This window comes from Bufo bufo, chromosome 1, assembly GCF_905171765.1.
Source record: "Bufo bufo chromosome 1, aBufBuf1.1, whole genome shotgun sequence".
In the NCBI taxonomy this organism is placed as follows: domain Eukaryota; kingdom Metazoa; phylum Chordata; class Amphibia; order Anura; family Bufonidae; genus Bufo; species Bufo bufo.
The window spans coordinates 662,764,433-662,786,023 of NC_053389.1; the positions used below are offsets into that span (position 1 = coordinate 662,764,433).

The window sequence follows — 21,591 nt, forward strand, 5'->3', positions numbered from 1 at the left end:
TTTTAAATATTAAAATTTTACGCAGAAAAGTTAAAATATGACAATCTTTCAACATAGAATAAAAAAAAAAAACTATGATTTTCAAATGTGTGAAATGCTATATTAATAGATATATACAATAAATTAATATTTAATGTGTACATAAAGATTTTGAAATGTTTTTGTCATTTTTTTTTTATCTAGGACAATATGAGGTCCATTGTGATTTACTGTCCAGATGTCTGCACGCCTCCACCTGGAAAGAGTTCAACACTGTAAACTAGGAAGATGATATAGACCCAAGCTGACAATATACTGGCGGAGAGCTATAAGAAATAATATACACTGTACTTCTTCAGAGAATCCATTCAAAATTATTTGGTTATAAATACAGAAGATTAGGCATTATCAATGGAAAGACCTACTATTCTGCTGAGTACAGAGCGACACCCAAATGTAAACAGGGCAATGATACAAAATTTACATTTGTAAAATGGATTCCATGAAGCCAGATGTAATCAATGTGATATCCAGCATGTCAGATACCAATCATTTTCAATAAGTATCTCACCATATGGAAAGATCATTGTTTGATTTTTTTTTTTTTTACCTTTTGTGTATTCCTAACCAAGGAAGGAAAAAAACAAGCTGGACGATCCGCCAAACGCCCCCTAGTGCTAAACTACAAGCAGCAATTCAGCTGAACATTTAACAATAAGACATCATTTGCGGGGAATCAGGTATAGGTTCAACATTTATACAGTGCAAAACATTGAGATGAACTAGGTATGGGACTGGCTGCAACTCTCCCAAAAGCAAAAAAGTTGTGTGAGCGGACCAATTCCTGAGTTTGTACATTTACAACAAGGAGCTAGAGCTCATTTAATAAAGACCTTGCATCACTTTGTCTATGTGGTCCGTTTCTGACCAGCTATTCTTCTGTCCATTACTTGTTCTAGATATTCTCCACAGTATCTTCTTCACTTTGTTCAATACTATCTTCCTCTGGACTGTTCACAAGCTGCAGAGTTTCCATAGTTCGCTGAGTTTCTGATACCCAAGACTCTATTCTGCTGACTGAAATAGGTTCCTGGTGATACTCATCATCCTCCTCCTCCTCCTCCTCATCTTCGTCCAGCATTTCAGGCACCAGAGTACTTGTTGTGCTTGTCATGGAGGAATTGAGGACATCTCTGCCACTACCATCCCATGATCCAGTTTCTGTACTCTGCTGTGAAGCCCATTCCAGATTGTCATCTGGTTTTGCCTCTTCTTTGTCAACTGCAGTTATCTTGCTAGGTTTAGAAACTGAGGTAGTGCTACCAGAACCCAAAAGTGGTTTATGGACATTTTTATTAGACTGTGTGTTTACTGTGTGTTGGGAAGCCATTGTCCTTACAGAAGAATCTTCATTTTCTGACGCTTCAAGTCCATCAGATGTTTCTACCATACTTCTCCAATTGGTTTCTACAAAAATAAAACACATACATTGAAATATTTGCTAAGTATTGCTAGTATTTCATAAGCTCATTGCAAACTACTCAACTATGTACACAAGAAACAGTCCAATGGAGGTAAACCTAATTAAAAATTAAGTTATAAGCCACCAACTCCGTATATATCCATGAATTGGCACTCCATCCAAGTTCAAAAGCTTACCATAATCCTTCTCATTGACTTCTGATATAGGTTCAGAGATGACGCTGCAGAATGAAATGGCACTGGCTGCAGAGGGGTTACGTGAATGACCCATGTGGTGTGGGACCTTTTTAACATTCTTCAAAGCCTCTTCAGCTTGCTCCTGCTCCATTGAGGACACCATATCTTTGTATGCTTTTCTAGCTTCTTCCGTCAGAGAGACTAGATTATTAAATAAACTCTAGGGGTTAAAAAAAAAAAAGTAGAGTCAAAGCTTGTGTTAATAAAGGAATAGGAGTGATAAAGAAAGAGCAATCGCTCCAAGAGGACAGACATTTTGCAATTTTGTCACATGCACAAGAATTATTTTGAGCATTGGCGACTGTGACGTCATTAGGGTTTAAAGAGGACCTTTCACCAGATTTTATTAATTGAGATAAGTACCTGTACTTGCGAGGTACCTCCCTCTGATGCTGCCACCTTGCTTGTTTTGTTAAAATAGCGCTCCTACGCCACGCTGAGCATCAGAGCAATGGGGAGGAGACGCAGTCTCTCTCTGTGGGCGTCTCCTCCCCTGGCTGTAGCGCTGTCCAATCGCATCAGAGCGTCATAGCCAGGGAGGTTTTTTTCTCCCTAGGTGTGACGCCCTGCTCTGCGATTGGACAGCGCTACAGCCAGGGGAGAAGACGCCCACAGAGAGAGACTGCGTCTCCTCCTCATTGCTCCTGAGCAAGGAAAATACCCGGGGGCACAGCGCGGCGTAGAAGCGCTATTTTAACAAAACAGGCAAGGTGGCAGCATCAGCGGGGGGAACCTTGCAAGTACAGGTACTTGTCTCAATTAATAAAATCCGGTGAAAGGTCATCTTTAAGAACAACTATTCAATATATTGGAAAATACAGGCACAGTACCAATCCTCCTAAACCGTTCCTATCGTCAGAGTTTACACAGAAGAGGAAGTACCATAAAGCCAGGCTGGAAGACTGTGGGTACCAACTATCAGGCTGTGAATAAGGTTTTGGGCCTAATATAGGCCAAAATATGGCTGTAGAACATATGAATGACGGACAGAATGTTTCCATCCAAGGATCAAAGTATAATGATATCTAGATCCCAAAATGAAAAAAAGAATATACAAGTAGAGTTGTTGCGATACCAAATTTTTGATTCGGTTTCGATACCATGAAAAAGTATTGCGATACTCGATACCATTCGATACCACGCGAAAAAAATAAACAAAAAAAGCCACGTGCATTCCTCATTTTTAAAAATGGCGAATCGCGCAGTTTTTATTTTATTTTTTCTGTTCCGGCATTCACCACCTAGATTTTTTTTTTATATTTTAATAGTTTGGACTTTTCTGACGTGGCGATGTAATATGTTTATTTATATATTTTATATGTGAAATTGGGAAAAGGGGGGTGATTTATACTTCATATTTTAGTGTTTTTTTTTTTTTTCACTTTTTATTTAATAACTATTTCCCCCCTTAGGGGCTAGAACCTGGGATCTTTCATCCCTTTTCCTATTCACCCTGATAGATCTCTATCAGGGTGAATAGGACTCCACACTGTCCCTGCTGCTCTGTGCTTTGTGCACACAGCATCAGGGATGTTACCATGGCAACCAGGGCTTCTGTAGCGTCCTGGCTGCCATGGTAACCGATCGGAGCCCCAGGCTTACACAGCTGGGGCTCCGATCAGAAGCTGCCACTGCACCACCAATGAGGGGGAGTGGAGAGGTCCCTGTGGCCACTGCCACCAATGATTTTAATACTGGAGGGTTGAGAGGGGCCGGCGCACTGTGCCACCAATGATTTTAATGGGATGGGGGGATTGAGGGGGGGGGGGGGCACACTGCACCACCAATGATTTTACCCCTTTATACAGGAGGCGGGTACTAGCAGATCAGGGGCAGGGTGCCGGCAATGCGATTCTGCTGCCGGCACCCGCCTCCTGTATGTGTTAAAGACTGACTACTGTATATGAGTCCAGACTTTCACTATTAGGCCACACAGAGCGGCGCCCAGCGATGTCTCAGCACTCACCATTTAGTCCTGGGCGCCGCTCCGTTCGCCCGCAGTGCCCCCTTACTGTCTCCTCTCCTGCTCCACATGCTGCTGATTACTATCGGAGCGATGGGAGGAGACATCAGCTTCACTAGTGGGCGTTCCTTCTCCCTGGCTGTAGCGCTGTCCAATCGCAGCGCAGGGAAAAGGAACGCCCACTAGTGAAGCTGATGTCTCCTCCCATCGCTCCGATAGTAATCCTATCATTGGTGGCGCAGTGCGCCCGCCCCTCCTCCGCCCCTCTCTTCTCATTGCCGCCCCTCCTCCACCCCCTCTCTTCTCATTGCCGCCCCTCCTCCGCCCCTCTCTTCTCATTGCCGCCCCTCCTCCGCCCCTCTCTTCTCATTGGTGGCAGCGGCAGCAGCACAGGGGGAGGGAGGACAGCTTCCTTCTCCCCGTGCTGCTGAGAGAGAACATGAGCGCGCCGATAGCAGCGCGCTCATGTTCAGAGATACTAGACTGCGCAGAAGCGCAGCCCAGTATCGAAAAAACGGAAATCCCGGTATCGTATCGATACCGGGACAAAAGTATCGATTGGGTATCGAAATTTCGATACCCGCAACAACCCTATATACAAGTATACATATTTATATAGTGTCGACACACTAATGATATACTGTTATATTAAAGGGGCTGCTCGGCCTAAAAACCAACCATCCTATCCTCAGAACCTGTGCCCAATTGAAAAAAAAAACACATTCACTTGTTTGCAGTACAGCCGTTTCTGTGCCGAAAGTGAATCAGCAGCGGGGAATGATTTTTTTAAAACTGGGTGAAGGTCTCGAGGACTGGGTCGGATGGTTCAGAAGCCAGACAAGCCCTATAACGGGGTATTCTGGAGGGAATAATTTTAACTGAGGACAGGATTGGAGCAGGTTAAACTAACAATCAAAATAACAAACCTGCCTCATGGGGTGAGTGCAAGCCATTTCTGGTATCGAGCCTAAGGCAATGAAGTGGAAGAAATGGCCAGACAACACAGGCGGAAGAATGGTAAGGTGAGTAAAAATTGCTATTTTACCCCACTCTGACCCAGTATTTAGTTAACATTACTACCTTGCAATAAGCTCTTTCTACTGATGATGACCATAAATTATAAAAGAATGACAACAATATCAATACCAAATAAATACAATATATTTTCTTACCTCAGCACCAGAATAGCTAAAGATACCCACAACACTGACTGGCACCAGTTTGTTCACACATCGTCCCAGAGCTTTTCGTCCCAGGGCAAAAACAAATGGAATTTCTTGCTCTCTTGCCATAGCTATTACATTATAGAGTGCTTCATCCAGGCCACCTGGGTCAAAGCACAACAGATGCTCAGTCGGTAATGCTACTTATTATAAAAGTACAATATAGTAAGAAACACGTACAACATCAGCAGAAGGCCTAGTATTGAAGGCTGAATTCAAGAAAACTCAGCAATCTTCTTTTTTTCATGGCCCATCCTTAGTATAGGCCATCAGTTTTCCTTCAGTTGCGTCTATCCCCCGCCAAACAGCATAATGAAAGGATGTCTGTGTCTGGTTCTGTAGCTCATTTCAATTCCACTGAATGACAGTGCTGCAGTACCAGGCACAGTCACACTTGTATCTAAGTTGCTGTGCCTGGGAGCACCCCCACAATCTAACGACAGCTTACCTGCGGGATCATTGTTTGACACCCAGAAAACCCTTCTAATAAAGTCACGCCATATTATGCAGTTGTAGAGGACATTACAATTCGATAAAACGCACCTTTAGACTGAATTTTCTCACAGTTGGGAGATATAATGACACACTTTATTTTATTTAACTTCATGTGTTTGGTGACTTCTCGCAATCCCATCACAAGTCTCCTCTTTGACTTAGCTTTGATGGGGTCTTTCTGGTATACGCGTTCTTGGAAGCTGACCAGTTCTTGCAGTAACACAGTCACACATTCATCAATTTCTTTGCTTAATACTTGATTGCAGTATCTGTAAGACAAGAACGCACGGATTGATTGATAAAAAAAAAATAACTATAGGTTCAACTAAATCTTCATATTCAAAATTTAAGTTAACACTAAACAATGCACAGATGATGCCAATATCGGCTATTAACCTTTCAACGCTCATCATAGTAATGAACTTATCAAAATTAATACATCATAATAAATGACTGTTCTCCACTTACTCTCTGAACCTTTTGCTGTGAATTTTGGTGATGGCGGAAGAGGCCATGGGACTACCAATGCCAGAACTTGCTGGTGATCCCTGAGATACAGGTGTCATGCAGTAAGGGGAGTTCTGACTTGCTGGAGACAGTGAAGTATCACTGGGTGCACTCAGACCGGCTTCTAAATAAGAAAAAAGTAAGATTATTACAAACAGCAACATGGAACCTTTTGCAGCCAGGCATGCTACCTATGAAGAAGGGGGGTGAATGTGCTACTGCTAGTCTGAGTTACCGTCTTGTGATGCCAGCTCCTCGGACTGATCATCAGCAAAACTTAAAGGCATATCCTTCTGCTCATCTGAGCCCAGTACATTCGGATCTACTATCAATCGTCCTTTCTTTTCTTCTCTTTCTTTCAGGATGATCTAAAAAAGACATAAAAGTGACATTTAATACACACGAGTGGTCACTATAAAGTGTTAAAAAAAAAAAACACAAAGTCTACTATACGTTGTTTGTAATTGAAAGGGACCAGGCAAGCAACTTAAATTCCAGACCAAAAGCACTTAGAAGTGCAGCAAGCAAGCATTCCAAACATGTTCTCTATGTCAGCGGTCCCCAACCGCCGGGCCTTGGTCAAGGACCGGGCCCTGGAAGATAGTTTGCTGGGCCGCAGAGGAGCGCAGACGCCAGGCGCATGCGTGCCCGACGGACGCGCACATAAGGAGAAGGAGGGAGGGAATCCCTCCTATGACGCGGCCACCGCAGAGCCCAATACAATGAGCGGGCTCTGAGGCCACCAATGAATGTGTGTCTAATTCTCGTGTTCTCCAGTCCCCATCCTTTAGTGCTCTGAAAAGCGCAGGTACCCACAAACACTGCAAGATTATTAGCCTACCTCAAAATAAAGGTAGGCAACAAACATGTATTAGGCAGCCAGCAAGATTTGGGGTTAATGTGAGTTATTAACCGCAATGTTGCCAGTTGCCATAATTTGAGAAGATGGGGTCACCTATTATTAATCTGAGGTAGATGGTGCTATTACATTAGTACCCCCAATGTACCTCACATTAAAAGTAAGTGGCCCCAAGCACCTCATCAAATAATGGGCAACATTGGTTTAACCATTAATGTGAGGTACACATGATGAGGTTACTTACTATTAATGTGAGGTACACATGATGAGGTTACTTACTATTATTGTGAGGCACATGCAGGTCCAAATTGATAAAACAATGTGCCTCATATTAACAGCAAGTTACTCCAGCATGTACCTGATGCCATTAACCCCATCCTTATATAGTGTTATATATTTTAATATGCACCTTGTGTTTTGTTATGCGCGTGAATCAGTCAGCGCCGACCAGCACCTGCTAAGCCCCACCCCAGAAACCCATCCACCCACCCTAACCGGTCCCTGGGAAAATGTCTTGCATGAAACTGGTCCTTGGTGCAAAAAAGGTTGGGGACCACTGCTCTATGTGACAGCGATACCACTGCAACAGGCTTGCCAGATCACATATTCATACATCACGACATCCATTACTCACTCACCTTTTTTAGTGGAGTTGGTCGTTTTAATTTCGGAAGTTCTTTTTCTTTTCCCCTTTTCATCCGGGGTGCAGTGGAGTCCAAGGGGTTAGGGGAAGCCACTAGAGCTTGGCTCTTTGTGAACATATTTCTGTTTGCGTGCTCTTTGGTGTGAAATGGGACAGTACTGCCAACTGAAATAAAAACGTGTGTTGTTACCGAAAAGATTTAGAGCATTATTTTCACAAAGTGTTAAATATCTTGATAAGGACTATTCCAAATGTCATATATTAAAGACGTGTGCTTAAAATACTCAAGCAACATGGCAGAAGGAGGATCTACTGCATGCAATAAAGAAATGGCACATAAAGCTTGTATCTGGCAAGGACAACCCCTATCCATATGGGTATATGTATCTCAGAGGGAATCCCTTGCTCGGGGACCCCCAAGAGCTATCTCCGACAGACCCGAGATGCACATAAACACATGAATTGATATATATCTAGAGGTATGGTTGACAAAAACTTCCTCCAGAAAAATATGCTGTTTGGGGGAGTCCTTGAAAAAGGGATTTAATCACATTTATTACAGTGACTAACCAACTTGACTGTAGCTCTGTCTAAATGTAAAGTCTTATTGAAACAGGGAATGTACTATTTTCAATAAAGACGACTTGCGCTATGACATCTAATTTGGCTTCTTTATTATTGGAACAGATTAATAATTGGCGGTCATTTAAAAAACTAGGGTTCTAAATAGGTAGTTTCTAGCATAGCAAAATATACAAGACAGGTCTCCTTTAATGAATAATAATAATTGCAGTACGGAGGATAATATACCTGTGTATGATAAAGGTCTGGTGTTGGTAATCTGACGAGCTTTCATTGCTTGCTGCTGTCTCTCCAGTTCTGCCAGCATGTCTCCCAAGTCTAGCTGTACCGGAGTCTTGCTTTTCTTACCAGATGCTTTAGATAATGCTTCCTGTAACACAAACACATAGAAGCCAATGTTACATAATATGATACTAGTTTGCATAAAATCAAAACACTTTATCAGAACAGAAGTGGCTCATTTGCATATAATAAAACAATTTCTTTCAGCAATGCAAACACATATAAACATGGGACCAACACAGATGTCTTCAGCTGCTAAGCGAACATGTAACAGGTCCGCCAGTCTCATAGGTACAAATCTTGTACCGAAAGATGCCGTTCAAGGGGTCATAGATTCATATTACAGATCTGTGCAACAAGAATATTTTTTTTTAATCAGGTTAATTGGATAAGTCCTTAAAGGGGTTATCTAATATCACAAACAGCCCCCCATGTCGCAGGCCCCTATATTCAAGGGAATATACTTACTCCGGTCCGCGCACCGACGCTGCTGCTTCTCCCTGTACATGGATGAAAATTTCCGGTGTCCAATTGCAGGCAGGGACGGGGATGTGCCTCCCTAGCATCGCGGCAGTGATATTGGATAACCCATTTAAAATTAAATAAAGGGATACTCATGTGACAAATGACTGACGAACCTGGAGCTTTTTCTGTTCCATGCTTATTTCAGAATATTCCTGGGCAGTGGCCAAAGCAGCAGCAAGAGCTTTCTTCTTTTGACTTTTTGCGCGTTTTGGTACTGATGTTGTGATGGGAATTGGAGTCTGGACAATGTTAATTGGAGAATTTTCAGGTAAATCATCCAACTGAAATAATAATAAGAAGAAAAAAAGACAAAACAACAAGCATAAAAAAGGATGTCAATAAATGAAACATTTTTGCTGTTCCAATTTATTTATTTTTTGCTAAATAATTTTACGTTATATGAAAAATATATGGGGATTACCAAGGGATCGCAGGTTATGTAAGTGCTATTAACGTCAACAAAATAAGCTACACCAGCGGTCGCCTCTCCAATGGGAATCAGGACCTCCCACTCTGCAACACTGGTTATGACATAAAGGCCATCAGTAATATTAAACTTACACCCACCACTTTAGCTGCCATCTTTGGTTGGGTTTCATTTTTTGAAGTCCCAGTGCTGCTGTTTAATTCTGGAAACTCATCTTCATCCTTGTGAGATTAAAACAGGCCAAAGTGAACAGACAAATTAACAGGAAGATGTATATCTATCTACCCATCTACATACACACACAGCATAGATGTAACCTATACCTGTTAAAGCATAACCTATAGAAAATCAGGGTAAAATGGCCAACATGGAAAAATATCTAGACATTATTATTTATTACAAAGCACCATTAATTCCAGGGTGCCCATCTGAACAGGGTATATATTATATATATATATATATATATATATATATATATTATAATATAATACAAAAAGAAGTATGAAAAACAACTGAGAGATAAACTAATGTATAGTGAGCGACATCGCTGGCTCCAATGTGGAAGCATGACAGTGTTGCTCTCTATATACTGTCTGTTGACAAGTAACGCTAGTTCTGCTTCTCTGTATATAAAAGTTAGAGATTGGGAAGCAGAATCTCCTCCAGTTCTGTGTGCTGTTTATACGAGACATCATAGCAGCTATTGTCCACCCAGTAGCTCAGAGAAACCTAAGAACTAGAGACAGAAACTGCAGAAGAACGCAGAATATAGTCATATAATGGTCATGTATATTGCTGCTCCTCATGCACCTACACATGACAGCTTATTCTGAAAAGTCACCTGAAATGACATATATGCTTCAAAGGGGTTGTACAGGGGTTTTATATTGATGACCAATCCTCAGGATAGGTCATCAATATCTGATCAGCAGGGGTCCGACACCTGGCACCCCCAGTGATCAGCTGTTTGAAGAGAGGTGGCAGTCCATATGAGCGCCGCTTCCTATTCATCACACTGCCAATCATCTCAGAAGCGAGTGTAATAACAAGTACCCACTCTTTTCACTTGAATGCATCCAGCGCCCCAGGAATGCCTTTACCCACTTCACAGATAATGTGACCACTGATGAAGGTCAATCGTGAAAAATAAAATAAAGCTATACTTTAATTGCAAAACCTTAACTCGAGTGCCTCAATACTTCATCACTTGGATGGTGGCTTGACAGCCCTTGATTGGCACCAGGGACACTTTGATGGAGTGCGGTTCCTCACTTCACTACAGATCAATATAAAACCCCTGCACAACCCCTTTATTTTAAGACCCTATCAAGATACACGGACATCAGAGGAGGCAAGGCCATCAGAATACTCTACCTCAAAGTACAGCTGCTCATGGCTTTGATCAGATCTGCTTATTTGGGCTGTGGTCCCAGTTTTACTATCCTGCTTCCTCTGGATATTCTGTCTTCTTTCAGATGAAGTGCTCTGCCCTCTCATACGGTATCCAAGCTATAGTCACAACACAAAAAAATAGACATTTAAAAATGTTCTTTTATACAAATATATAGGGATAAAACGAATGCAGCCATCTGCTGACCGCCGCTGTACCAGCTCCTAGCTGATTTTGTCCTGGGAGCATTTACTCAGCAGCCTCTGAAGAGGAAATATGGTATTACCTGTCAGCCATTCCAATGGGTCCTAAAAACCCTTTAATTTACACCCCTCCCAAAAAAAAAAAAAAATGTGCAGGCCCCACAACCCATATGTTCTTGTGTCTATCTCTGATCACATTTTCCTTTAGGCAATTCTGTTCCATACTTTTGTGATAGGGGTTTCCTGTTGGCTTCAGTTAGCTTTAAATGGGCTATTCAGCCATCTACTCTTTTAAACAGACAAAGAAAAAAAAAAAAAAAAAAAAACTTGACTGACCGGTTCAATTATAGTTTTCAAGATTATGCTTCCACATGGAGTCTCTAAAAACAGGTCAGGCGATGTAAACAGAGCTTTCAATGGGTGGCTCATAAGGGAAATCCCCACTCGGAATGAAGCCCAAAAGGGCAAACAGCTGGGAGCTGGCACTCCCTGCAAGCAGCTTATTTGCTGGGAGGAATCAGCAGCCAGCCAGGCTGCTTTGTGATTTGTTTACATGGTGAAAACAGGTCAGGAGAATGCAAATTGGAAAAAAAAGCATGGCGAAGATGTACATGAGGTAAGCAACTACATAAACATATCTGTTAAAAGCCACAGTAACCCTGAAAGCCCATTTAATAAAGCATATGGACAGTGGCTGTCTTTATGAGACTACCCCTTCAAGAGCTGTGTATTTGCTCATTACAGTGTGGGTGAAGAATTCCTATGATCTCAATAGCTTATAGGAGTTTCCAGGGAAAGCATTGTATTTAAAAACTGATCTGAAATGCCTTAGATCAGTGATGCCGAACCTTTTAGAGACAGAGTGCCCAAACTGCAACCTAAAACCCACTTATTTATCGTAAAGTGGCAACACGGAAATGTAACCTGAATACTACAGTCTAATGTAGTATATCTTCCATGTACTTTATCATGTAGCTATAATAGCCTGCCTACATTCAATGCGCTGCCTGTGCTGTTCATAGTACGCCCTGCGCTGATGATGGCAGAAAACATCTAAGGCAATTTGGTACACCATAGACTTTTTCCAGGGAGCGGGTGCCCACAGAGAGGGCTCTGAGTGCCGCCTCTGGCACCCGTTCCATAGGTTCGCCATTACTGCCTTAGTATAACAATCAGTACCCCCCACCACTACTGGTTTGCTACTGCTCCAGTCCCATTTCCTCTCCACTTCCTGGTCCCAGGCTCGACACGCAGGAAATGGCTCGGACTGCCCACTCAGCCAATCACTGGCTGAAGGAGGTCACTGATTGGCTGAGTGGACTGTTTAAGCCATTTTCTGCATGTGGAGTCAGAGAACAGAAGGTGGAGAGGAGAGTGGACCGCTCCAGCAGCCGCCAAAGAGCAGTGGTCAGGGATCAGTAAGGGTAGATTCACAGTTGTGGTTCAAATCCAGTAGGCTCTTCCAGTAGCCTGTTCCAGCATAAATGCTGGCCAGACTACTGGTCGGATCCCTGCTGGATCCCATTATAGTCCGGTAAACTACGGCAGACTGGAACAGCTTGTCGGATCTGGCAACTGCAACTGTGCATGTACCCTAAGGGGATTACTGATTGTTTGTTAATTAAAGGGAATCTGTCACCTCATTTTCACTAATATAACTAATAACACTGCCCCTTAGAAGATTGCAAACGCTTTCCAAGCATACCTGTGTGTACAATATGTCTGTATTCCATGTTCAGGAAAAGCACTTTTATTCTGCTGGAAAACAGCTCCCCAGTGCCCAGCTGAAAGTGAAAACAGCTTTCACTCCTGACTCCATTTCTAACGGCTATATCTTCTGATATAGTGGATATAATGCTATGATTCTGGTATCATTTGAAAGGTTGGAATGCCCGCTTTCAAACAAGGTCCGGTCATATTTCTAGTGGCTACCAATCCCAAGATATGAGCAACTAAAGCAGCCCTCCCTCTTCAGCCTGGTCTGCTTTGCAGCAGCAGAGCTGGGCACTGGGGAGCTGTTTTCCCTGAACATGGAATACAGAGACAAAGTGCACCCAGGTACGTCTGGAATGTGTCTGCAATCTTCTATGGGGCAGTGCTCTTAGTTATGTTCGTGAAAAACAGGTGACAGACTCCCTTTAAAGTCATTCTGACCCGGTTTTAAACAAAATCATTGCCCCAGAAAAACCCTTGAAGGCAATTGAGACTCGCAAGGAAAGCTGAAGGAAAAATGCTCAGAAGGTTTTTGCTCTTTACTTTTAACAGCACTTATATATGTTATATAATGTGTCTTGTTTTAATATAAGGAGCAAACGTTTGAAATTGTGAGACAGCTTTCCTTTTGGTTGGTATTCTGGCATTTACGTCATCACGAACAGATAAAGCACTTTATGTACGAATATAAAAAAATAATAGAAACATTTACACGGCGGCATAAGGTTTTGTTATCCATCTGTATGCAGGCGAAACTGCCCAGGTGACTCGGTCATAAAACAAGATACCTGAGAATTGTTACGTAATTCAGCCGGTCTTCCTCCTCTTGAGAAAGCTTGATTTTTTTCATTCCAAGGTCTTTTCTGAGTAGCCTGTGAAGCTACATTGGCCCAGCTTACTCCAGCTTTCAACAGAGACACAACAGTCAAATATTTCCTATATACAGCTTATCCCATACAAGTTATTATGAAGATACTGATCACGAGTACTATAACACAATCAAAGAGGATTTCCACAAAAAAACGGTCCTACATCAGAAGCAAGGCCAGCGGCCAAACTATTTATGAACCAATAATGATTGTTTCACAAAATACTGGCATTTATTTCAGATGTGGTGGCCATTTTTGCATAATTGACCACAGGAAGTGCAGCCATACTGATTGTCACTTTGGAATTAGCTTCTCTGAAACGAACATACTGTCATTTTGTCCACATGTTGAGTCTATATCAAAATAAATATTCATCATCAGTTTCAGAGAACTAAAAACGGACAACCATTATGGCTGCACTTCATGTTGTCACTTTTGTAAAATGGTCACCATAACAAAAACAGAAAAAAAATCTATTTAAGTGAACAAAACAGAATAATCATGTATTAACGGAGTAAATGTAACTTCCATACAAAAAGATCTACATTTTCATTCTAAACTACTGTATAGATTTTGTGAAAGCAGGGAAATCGTAGCATTACCTGTACATACAGCTGGATCTGCAACCTGGGAAAAAGATAAAATAATTACAAACTAAATAAGAAGTATGTGATATTTTGCATTTGATTCTGTAAGGCTAGTTTTACACTTGCAGTAAGGTATCCAGATATTTGTCTGCCCTGCCTAGGGCACCAAAATAAATCGTCCCTGCCCTGGGAGCATGCACTAGTTTTTGTCCTGATGAAACTTGTTGCTCGTGCCAGAAACCAGCCAAATCCCCGCCAGATCCCATTATAGTCAATGGGGTTCGGCGGTGCACAACCTTATCCCGCTAGGCCGGATACTGTGAACAGTGGCAGGCTGTTCCTCTACCGGCTACCTAACCGCAGGTGTGCTAATATCCTGAGGCTACTTTCACACTGGCGTCTTGGTTTCCGTTTGTGAGATCCCTTCAGGGCTCTCACAAGCGGTCTAAAACGAATCAGTTTTGCCCTTAATGCATTCTGAATGGATAAGGATCCGCTCAGAATGCATCAATTTGGCTCCGTTCCGCCTCCATTTCGCTTTCACTGACACAATATGGCACAATAGAAAACGGATCCGTCCCCCATTGACTTTCTATGGTGTTCAAGACGCATCTGTTTTGGCTATGTTAAAGATAATACAAACGGATCCGTTCTGAACGGATGCAGACGGTTGTATTATCTGAACGGATGCGTTTGTGCAGATCCATGACAGATCCGCACCAAACGCGAGTGTGCAAGTACCCTAAGTCTTCTGGCTTTCAGATCCATAAACTTAAAGTAAATAAATACCACACTTTAGATTACCTTTGACAACCCAATAGACATGCATGCGTGTCACAGGGTAGTAAACTGCTGTCACATGAATCTGATGGCTGCTTATCTCCCTTGAGAACAAAAGAATCCAGCATGCAGAAAACTAACAAGAGAACACCCTTCTCTACCCTGACATCTGCCGTCGGGAAAGAGCTAGTCCAACTGTAATCTGCAGGTTTGGCCAACATTCATCTAATTCGCATATGTCCACAATAAGGAGACTTTTGTATTACTTACCAGTAAAGTCTCTTTCTCGCTCTTCCTTGGGGGACACAGGAAACCATGGGTATAGCTCTGCTCCCTAGGAGGCGTGACACTAAGTGAAAGCTGTAAGCCCCTCCTCCATCAGCTATACCCTTCAGCCTGGAGAAGAGACTGCCAGTTGCGTGTCCAAGTAGTGAAAGATAACCACCAACCGGAAAAAAGAACTGTCGAGCCCCAACGGGGGCAACCAAGCCGGAACCACAACTGTAACCCAAATGAAGGGCGGGTGCTGTGTCCCCCAAGGAAGAGCGAGAAAGAGACTTTACTGGTAAGTAATACAAAAGTCTCCTTTTCTCGCCCATATTCCTTGGGGGACACAGGAAACCATGGGACGTTCCAGAGCAGTCCCAGAAGGGAGGGACCAGAACAAACTAGACCAACACCGGAGGCATCAATCAACTGCCGCCTGCAACACCAGACGGCCTAAAGCAGCGTCAGCCGACGCATGAGTATGCACCCTGTAGAACTTGGTGAAGGTGTGCAAGGAGGACCAAGTGGCCGCCTTGCAAATCTGCTCCGTAGAAGCCCGATTCCTCTGAGCCCAGGAAGCCCCGACCGCTCTAGTGGAGTGAGCGGTAACACCGAGGGGCGGAACCTTGCCCTTGGCGAGATAAGCCTCAGTAACAGCCATCTTGACAAAACGGGCGATAGCAACTTTGGATGCCGCCATCCCTCTGCGCGACCCCTCCGGAACCACAAAGAGCGAGTCAGTACGCCTGAAAGAGCTGGTTACCTCCAGGTAAACCTTGAGCGCCCTGACAACGTCCAGGCGATGAAGCTTCCTCTCCCGCGGGTGGGAAGGGGAAGGACACAAAGAGGGGAGAACGATGTCCTCGTTCAGATGAAAGGCGGAGACCACCTTAGGAAGGAAGGAAGGAACCGGACGAAGAACCACCTTGTCCTGGTGGAACACTAGGAAAGGTTCCAGATAGGAGAGTGCAGCCAATTCGGACACCCTCCGAAGAGAGGTGACGGCTACAAGGAAAATAACCTTGCAGGACAGAAGTCGCAAGGAAACCGTCCGCAGAGGCTCGAAAGGAGAAGCCTGGAGCGCTGAGAGAACCAGGTTCAGGTCCCAGGGCGGTACGGGGGAACCGCGTGAGCCACGCCCTGAAGGAAGGTCTTGACAGGACCAAGAGGGGCCAGTGGGCGCTGAAACAAAATGGACAGCGCAGACACCTGACCCTTCAAAGAACTAAGGCCCAGACCTTGGGCAAGTCCGCTCTGCAGGAAGGACAAAACGGTGGGGAGAGAAAAGCGGAGCGGAGGAATCCCCAGATCGGCACAGAACCCCAAATAGGTCCTCCAGGTCCTATAATAGATCCTAGAAGAGGACGGCTTACGGGCGCGGATCATGGTGCGGACGACGTCCGCAGAAAAACCCCTACGTGTCAGGACGGTGGTCTCAACAACCACGCCGTCAAACGTAGGGACCTTAAAACGCGGGTGGAAGATTGGTCCCTGAGAGAGAAGATCTTCCCTGGCGGGCAGCGGCCAGGGCGCGTCTGCCAGGAGCAGCATGAGGTCGGCATACCAAGACCGGCGGGGCCAGTCCGGAGCGACCAGAATCACCGAGACGCCTTCCGCCGCGATCTTCCGAAGGACCTTGGGCAGGAGTGGGATGGGAGGGAATATGTATGGACGCGCGAAGCCTCGCCAAGGAAGAACGAGGGCGTCGGCTCCGCAGGCTCCCGGATCCCTGGCCCTGGACAGATAGGCGGGGATCTTGTGATTGAATTTGGAGGCCATGAGGTCCACGTCCGGTATGCCCCAACGCAGGCAAATGGCCTCGAACACCTCCGGGTGAAGAGACCACTCGCCGGGGTCGACGGTGGTGCGACTGAGGAAGTCCGCCGCCCAATTGTCCACCCCTGGAATAAAAATTGCAGATAGGGCCGGGACGTGGGCTTCCGCCCAACGGAGAATGCTGGTGACCTCCCGCATTGCTGCAGCGCTGCGAGTGCCCCCCTGGTGGTTTATGTACGCCACGGCCGTGGCGTTGTCCGATTGCACACGAACTGGATGACCCTTCAGCAGATGAGTCCAGTGTCGCAGAGACAGAAGGGCCGCTCTCAGCTCCAGGACATTGATCGAGAGTTTGGACTCCGATGGAGACCAAATGCCCTGGACGGATCGGGGAGGAAACACGCCTCCCCAGCCCAAGAGACTGGCATCGGTTGTAACCACCAACCAGTTGAGCGGCAGAAAGGACCTGCCCAGAAGAGGGGACTGCAACCACCAGCGGAGAGATGACCGCACCGGAGGCGAAAGATGGAAGGGATGATCCAGAGACTCCGGCGATTTGTCCCAGGAGGAGAGGATCGCCCGTTGGACAGGGCGGGAGTGAAACTACGCAAATGGGATCGCCTCGAAGCAGGCAACCATCTGCCCCAAGACCCGCATGCAGAAGCGGAAGGACGGTCGACGGTGGAGAAGGAGACTCCGAATCGCCCGACGGAGGATCAGTCGTTTTTCCGAGGGAAGACGTACCTCCGCCGCTCCCGTGTCTAAAAGCATTCCCAGGAAGACCAGTTGTCTGGAGGGAGGAAGGGAGGACTTGGGGAAGTTGATGACCCAACCGAATCTCGCCAGAGTCTCTAGAGTGAGATCCACGCTGGCAACCGCTTGAGAAAGGGACGGAGCCTTGATGAGGATATCGTCCAAGTACGGTAGCAGAAAAACACCCTTGGAACGGAGTAAGGCCAAAACCGGGGCCAGGACCTTGGTGAACACCCGGGGGGCTGTTGCCAGCCCAAAGGGAAGGGCGACAAACTGGAAGTGGAGGTCCCCCACGGCGAATCGGAGGAAGCGATGGTGACACCGGGCTACCGGAACATGGAGGTAGGCATCCTGTATATCGATGGAAGACATGAAATCTCCCTGCTCCAGGGAAGCCACCGCGGAACGGAGGGACTCCATCCGAAACCGTCGAAGGAGGAGAAAACGGTTGAGCTTTTTGAGGTCCAAAATGGGCCGCACCGAACCTCCCTTCTTGGGAACTACAAAGAGGTTCGAATAGAACCCTTGGAACCTTTCCTCTAGAGGAACGGGGGTAATCACCCCCCTGTCCAGTAAGGCTTGCACAGCCGCGGAGAACGCAGCCGCGCTTTTCGGGTCCCGCGGGGGGCGGGAGCGAAAGAACCGATCTGGAGGGAAGGACGCAAATTCGATTTTGTATCCGGAGGACACAATTTCGAGAGCCCAGGCGTCGGAGACGTGAGCCATCCAGATGTCCCTGAAAAGGAGGACCTTCAGGCAGAGGACTGCTTTTCTGCGGGTGTGCGGGCAGCTTGCGGCCTGCGCCAGAAAAAACGGCTTCCTGCGCTTATCCTGGGGAGGGGCCGAAGCGGCAGCTGCGGGGGGAGCCCCTGAGGTCCTGCGGGAGGACCGAAAACGAGACGCACCAGGGCGTCCGCGGGGGGCGCCCCTGGCTTGGGGTTGAGGAAGATGGGTGCTTTTACCACCCGTGGCCTCCGAAATAAGCTCGTCTAGGCGGACCCCGAAAAGGCGGGAACCCGCAAACGGTAGCCCCGCCAAGGAACGTTTGGAGGCAGCGTCCGCTTTCCAAACCTTCAGCCAGAGCTCCCTCCTGACGGAAACTGCCAGGGCGGAGGAGCGTGCAATAAGGGCTCCCGCATCAAGGGAGGCCTCACAAACAAAATTCCCGGCCCGAATAATAAGCTGGGCCAAGGAACGTAGGTCCTGGATGGGGACGTCCGAGTCCAACTCCTGTTCCAGCTGCGCACCCCAAGCAGAGATTGCTTTACCTGCCCAAGCAGAGGCAAAAACCGGTCTGAGAGCAGACCCGGAGGCAGCAAAAATGCCCTTGGAAAGGGTCTCCATGCAACGGTCCTCCGCTGACTGAAGAGAGGACCCGTCGGGAACAGGGATGGCCGTGTTCTTTGACAGACGGGCCACAGGGGGGTCCACCTTGGGTGGGGACGACCAGGTGGCCACGACATCGGCTGGAAAAGGATAGCAAATGTCCAGCTTCTTGGGATTGACAAAACGGGCGTCCGGGCGAGCCCAAGCCTTAGACACCACGGAGGAGAAATCAGAGTGGATTGGAAAGACTTTTGAGGCCTGCCTGGGTCTGATAAAGGAGACGCTAGCTGCGTCAGAGCTAGGGGGGTCATCCTGCACCTTAAAGGTGTCACGAATATCAGAGATGAGTTGACCCATCGCTGAGGCTAGCTTGGACGGCAGGGCCGAGTCCATTTCCAAATCTGAAACCGCCAATTCACCTTCAGAGAGCGAATCCTTTGGAGAGGAGAGGCCCGTCTGAGTGCGCACGCGTGGCGGGGAGAGGGAGGCATCCGAGGAGGAGGCTCGCTCTACTCTAAGACGCTTCTGAGAGTGCCTAGCTCGGGAGGGGTCACTAAGAAAGGGTGAACCCGCTGCAGCGGCAGAAGCGGTGGACCCGGAGGGCGCGACAGTAAGAGTGGCAGCCTGCGGGGTAGGCGGCCTGTCTATTAGGCGGCCCACGACATGAGTGAGGCTTTCCACGGCCTGGGACAGGGATCTAGCCCAGTCAGGCGGGTCAGAGGAAGCAGGGAGCGACACAGCGGGCGACTGAGGCTGCGGTGGAGCTCGGCATGCAGGACAGTGCGGATCAGACTGCCCCCGGGGAAAGGGTTCCCTACAAGCAGTACAGGCATGGTACCAAGGCTTGGCGGTTGCAGAAGGGTCTGACATGGTGGAAAAAATGTTGCACTTAAAGTGGGAGACCCCAGGGCAAAAGGAACGGGGATTACACCCAACAACAGTACTGGTGGCACGGAGGGGGTTAACAGTCCTACCAGACCCGGATGATGCAAGCGGCAGCAGCAAGGGGAGCAGACTGAAGGAGGCTGTGGAGGAGAGGCAGCAGGCACGGAGATGAATAGCTTCAGGATCGGACGGCAGAGAGGATTCCACGCAGCACTATGAGATGTGGAGCCCGACGAAACCGGAAGTAGCAGAGCGCATGTAGGAAGCTCCGCCCCCCCCTGCCGCGCTGAAGGAGAAGCAGAGCCGCGCGCGGCAAAATGATTTTAACCCCCGAGGTGGATAAGTGCCGGCCAAGATGAAATGGCGCCGTTCGCGCCAAGTAAGCGGCCCCCGCCGCGCCTGGATGTTCCTGCCTACAGCCGTCCCCTGAAGGCAGAGTCCGTGCCCTGCCGCTAAATAAAGGATTTGTCCAGATAAAGTCCCCCCCATATGATACCCGGTAAGGTTGCCGGTCCGATATGCCCATGGGAGGGGAGGGGGGGGGGGGATGTAGCAGCGGTGGGAGGAAGGAAGGGGAGGCTGGAGCAGCCACTCTCACCATACGCTGTCTTCGCCCTCAATCCATCCAGCAGGGTCGCCCCTTCAGCTACTGGCACCGCAGTGGCAGGAAGCCGGGGGAGGGACTTGGCGTGCGGGCGACCCTTGAGCTGGCGGGACGCAGGGGAGCGAGGCTGCCCTGGTCCACCTTGTCTTCTGTGGGGGAGGCGGCAGTGCGGAATTACCGGCACTGGCGCAACTGAACCCCGGGAGAAACAGAGGGGTCTAATGCGCCTCTGTTGTCCCTGTAAGTAGAAAAAATCGAATTAAAACAACAAAAAACGCAAAAATAAAAATTATAGGAAAACAACCCTGCATAAGCAGGGGGTGTCTTGCCTCCTTGGACACTAAGCAAAAACTGGCAGTCTCTTCTCCAGGCTGAAGGGTATAGCTGATGGAGGAGGGGCTTACAGCTTTCACTTAGTGTCACGCCTCCTAGGGAGCAGAGCTATACCCATGGTTTCCTGTGTCCCCCAAGGAATATGGGCGAGAAAACAAAAACATTATTTAAAGGGAACCTGTCACCGGGATTTTGTGTATAGAGCTGAGGACATAGGTTGCTAGATGGCCGCTAGCACATCCGCAATACCCAGTCCCCATAGCTCTGTGTGCTTTTATTGTGTAAAAAAACTATTTGATACATATGCAAATTAACCTGAGATCAGTCCTGTCCCTGACTTATCTCACATACAGGACTCATCTCAGGGACAGGACTCATCTCAGGTTAATTCACATATGTATCAAATCGTTTTTTTACACAATAAAAGCACATCGAGCTATGGGGACTGGGTATTACGGATGTGCTAGTTGCCATCTAGCTACCCATGTCGTCAGCTCTATACCCAAAATCCCGGTGACAGGTTCCCTTTAAGACATTAGAAAACTTAGACTTGGCTATTGAATTAACTTGTGGTTAAAAGAAACAGACTAAGAAAAGAAAAGACAAAGAGCAGACATCTTATGAGATGTTGTATGACACCTACATTGACAGCAGAGGCTGTACAGTCGGTGTGCCTTGAACACATTGCAGCTGCTTGGCAGTGCTTTGGACTGCAGTACCCACTATCGCTGTCAATATCTGCTTCACTTGCACCCTGTTCACTCGAGGACTCTGCGGCGGGGTGAGAGGACCGCCTTCGCCTTGCTTTTGTTTTCCAGGGAGATGAACCCATGCTCTCAGAGAGTGATTTGTTGGCTATTTCATTTGGAAAATCTGAAAAAAGGAAGAAAGAGAACAATTC

General features: G+C 46.7%; 1 protein-coding gene across 4 annotated transcripts in view; it reads right to left on the reverse strand.

The window, feature by feature from the left end:
* Positions 1-596: 596 nt before the first annotated feature.
* SECISBP2L (SECIS binding protein 2 like) overlaps positions 597-21,591 on the reverse strand; it is a 50,083-nt gene continuing 29,088 nt past the window's right edge. For 2 of the 4 annotated variants that reach the window (XM_040414012.1, XM_040414011.1), the window contains exons 5-18: positions 21,334-21,563; positions 13,982-14,006; positions 13,299-13,414; positions 10,579-10,713; positions 9,345-9,425; positions 8,891-9,058; positions 8,199-8,340; positions 7,384-7,553; positions 6,122-6,254; positions 5,848-6,010; positions 5,428-5,648; positions 4,834-4,988; positions 1,639-1,858; positions 597-1,446 (exon numbers count right to left, since the gene is read on the reverse strand). In XM_040414012.1, coding sequence (XP_040269946.1) covers positions 935-1,446; positions 1,639-1,858; positions 4,834-4,988; positions 5,428-5,648; positions 5,848-6,010; positions 6,122-6,254; positions 7,384-7,553; positions 8,199-8,340; positions 8,891-9,058; positions 9,345-9,425; positions 10,579-10,713; positions 13,299-13,414; positions 13,982-14,006; positions 21,334-21,563 — 2,471 coding nt within the window. In that variant the 3' untranslated portion in view covers positions 597-934. Of the gene's footprint in view, positions 1,447-1,638; positions 1,859-4,833; positions 4,989-5,427; positions 5,649-5,847; positions 6,011-6,121; positions 6,255-7,383; positions 7,554-8,198; positions 8,341-8,890; positions 9,059-9,338; positions 9,426-10,578; positions 10,714-13,298; positions 13,415-13,981; positions 14,007-21,333; positions 21,564-21,591 lie in introns of all 4 variants that reach the window. The other 2 variants (XM_040414009.1, XM_040414008.1) reach the window with 1 other exon arrangement.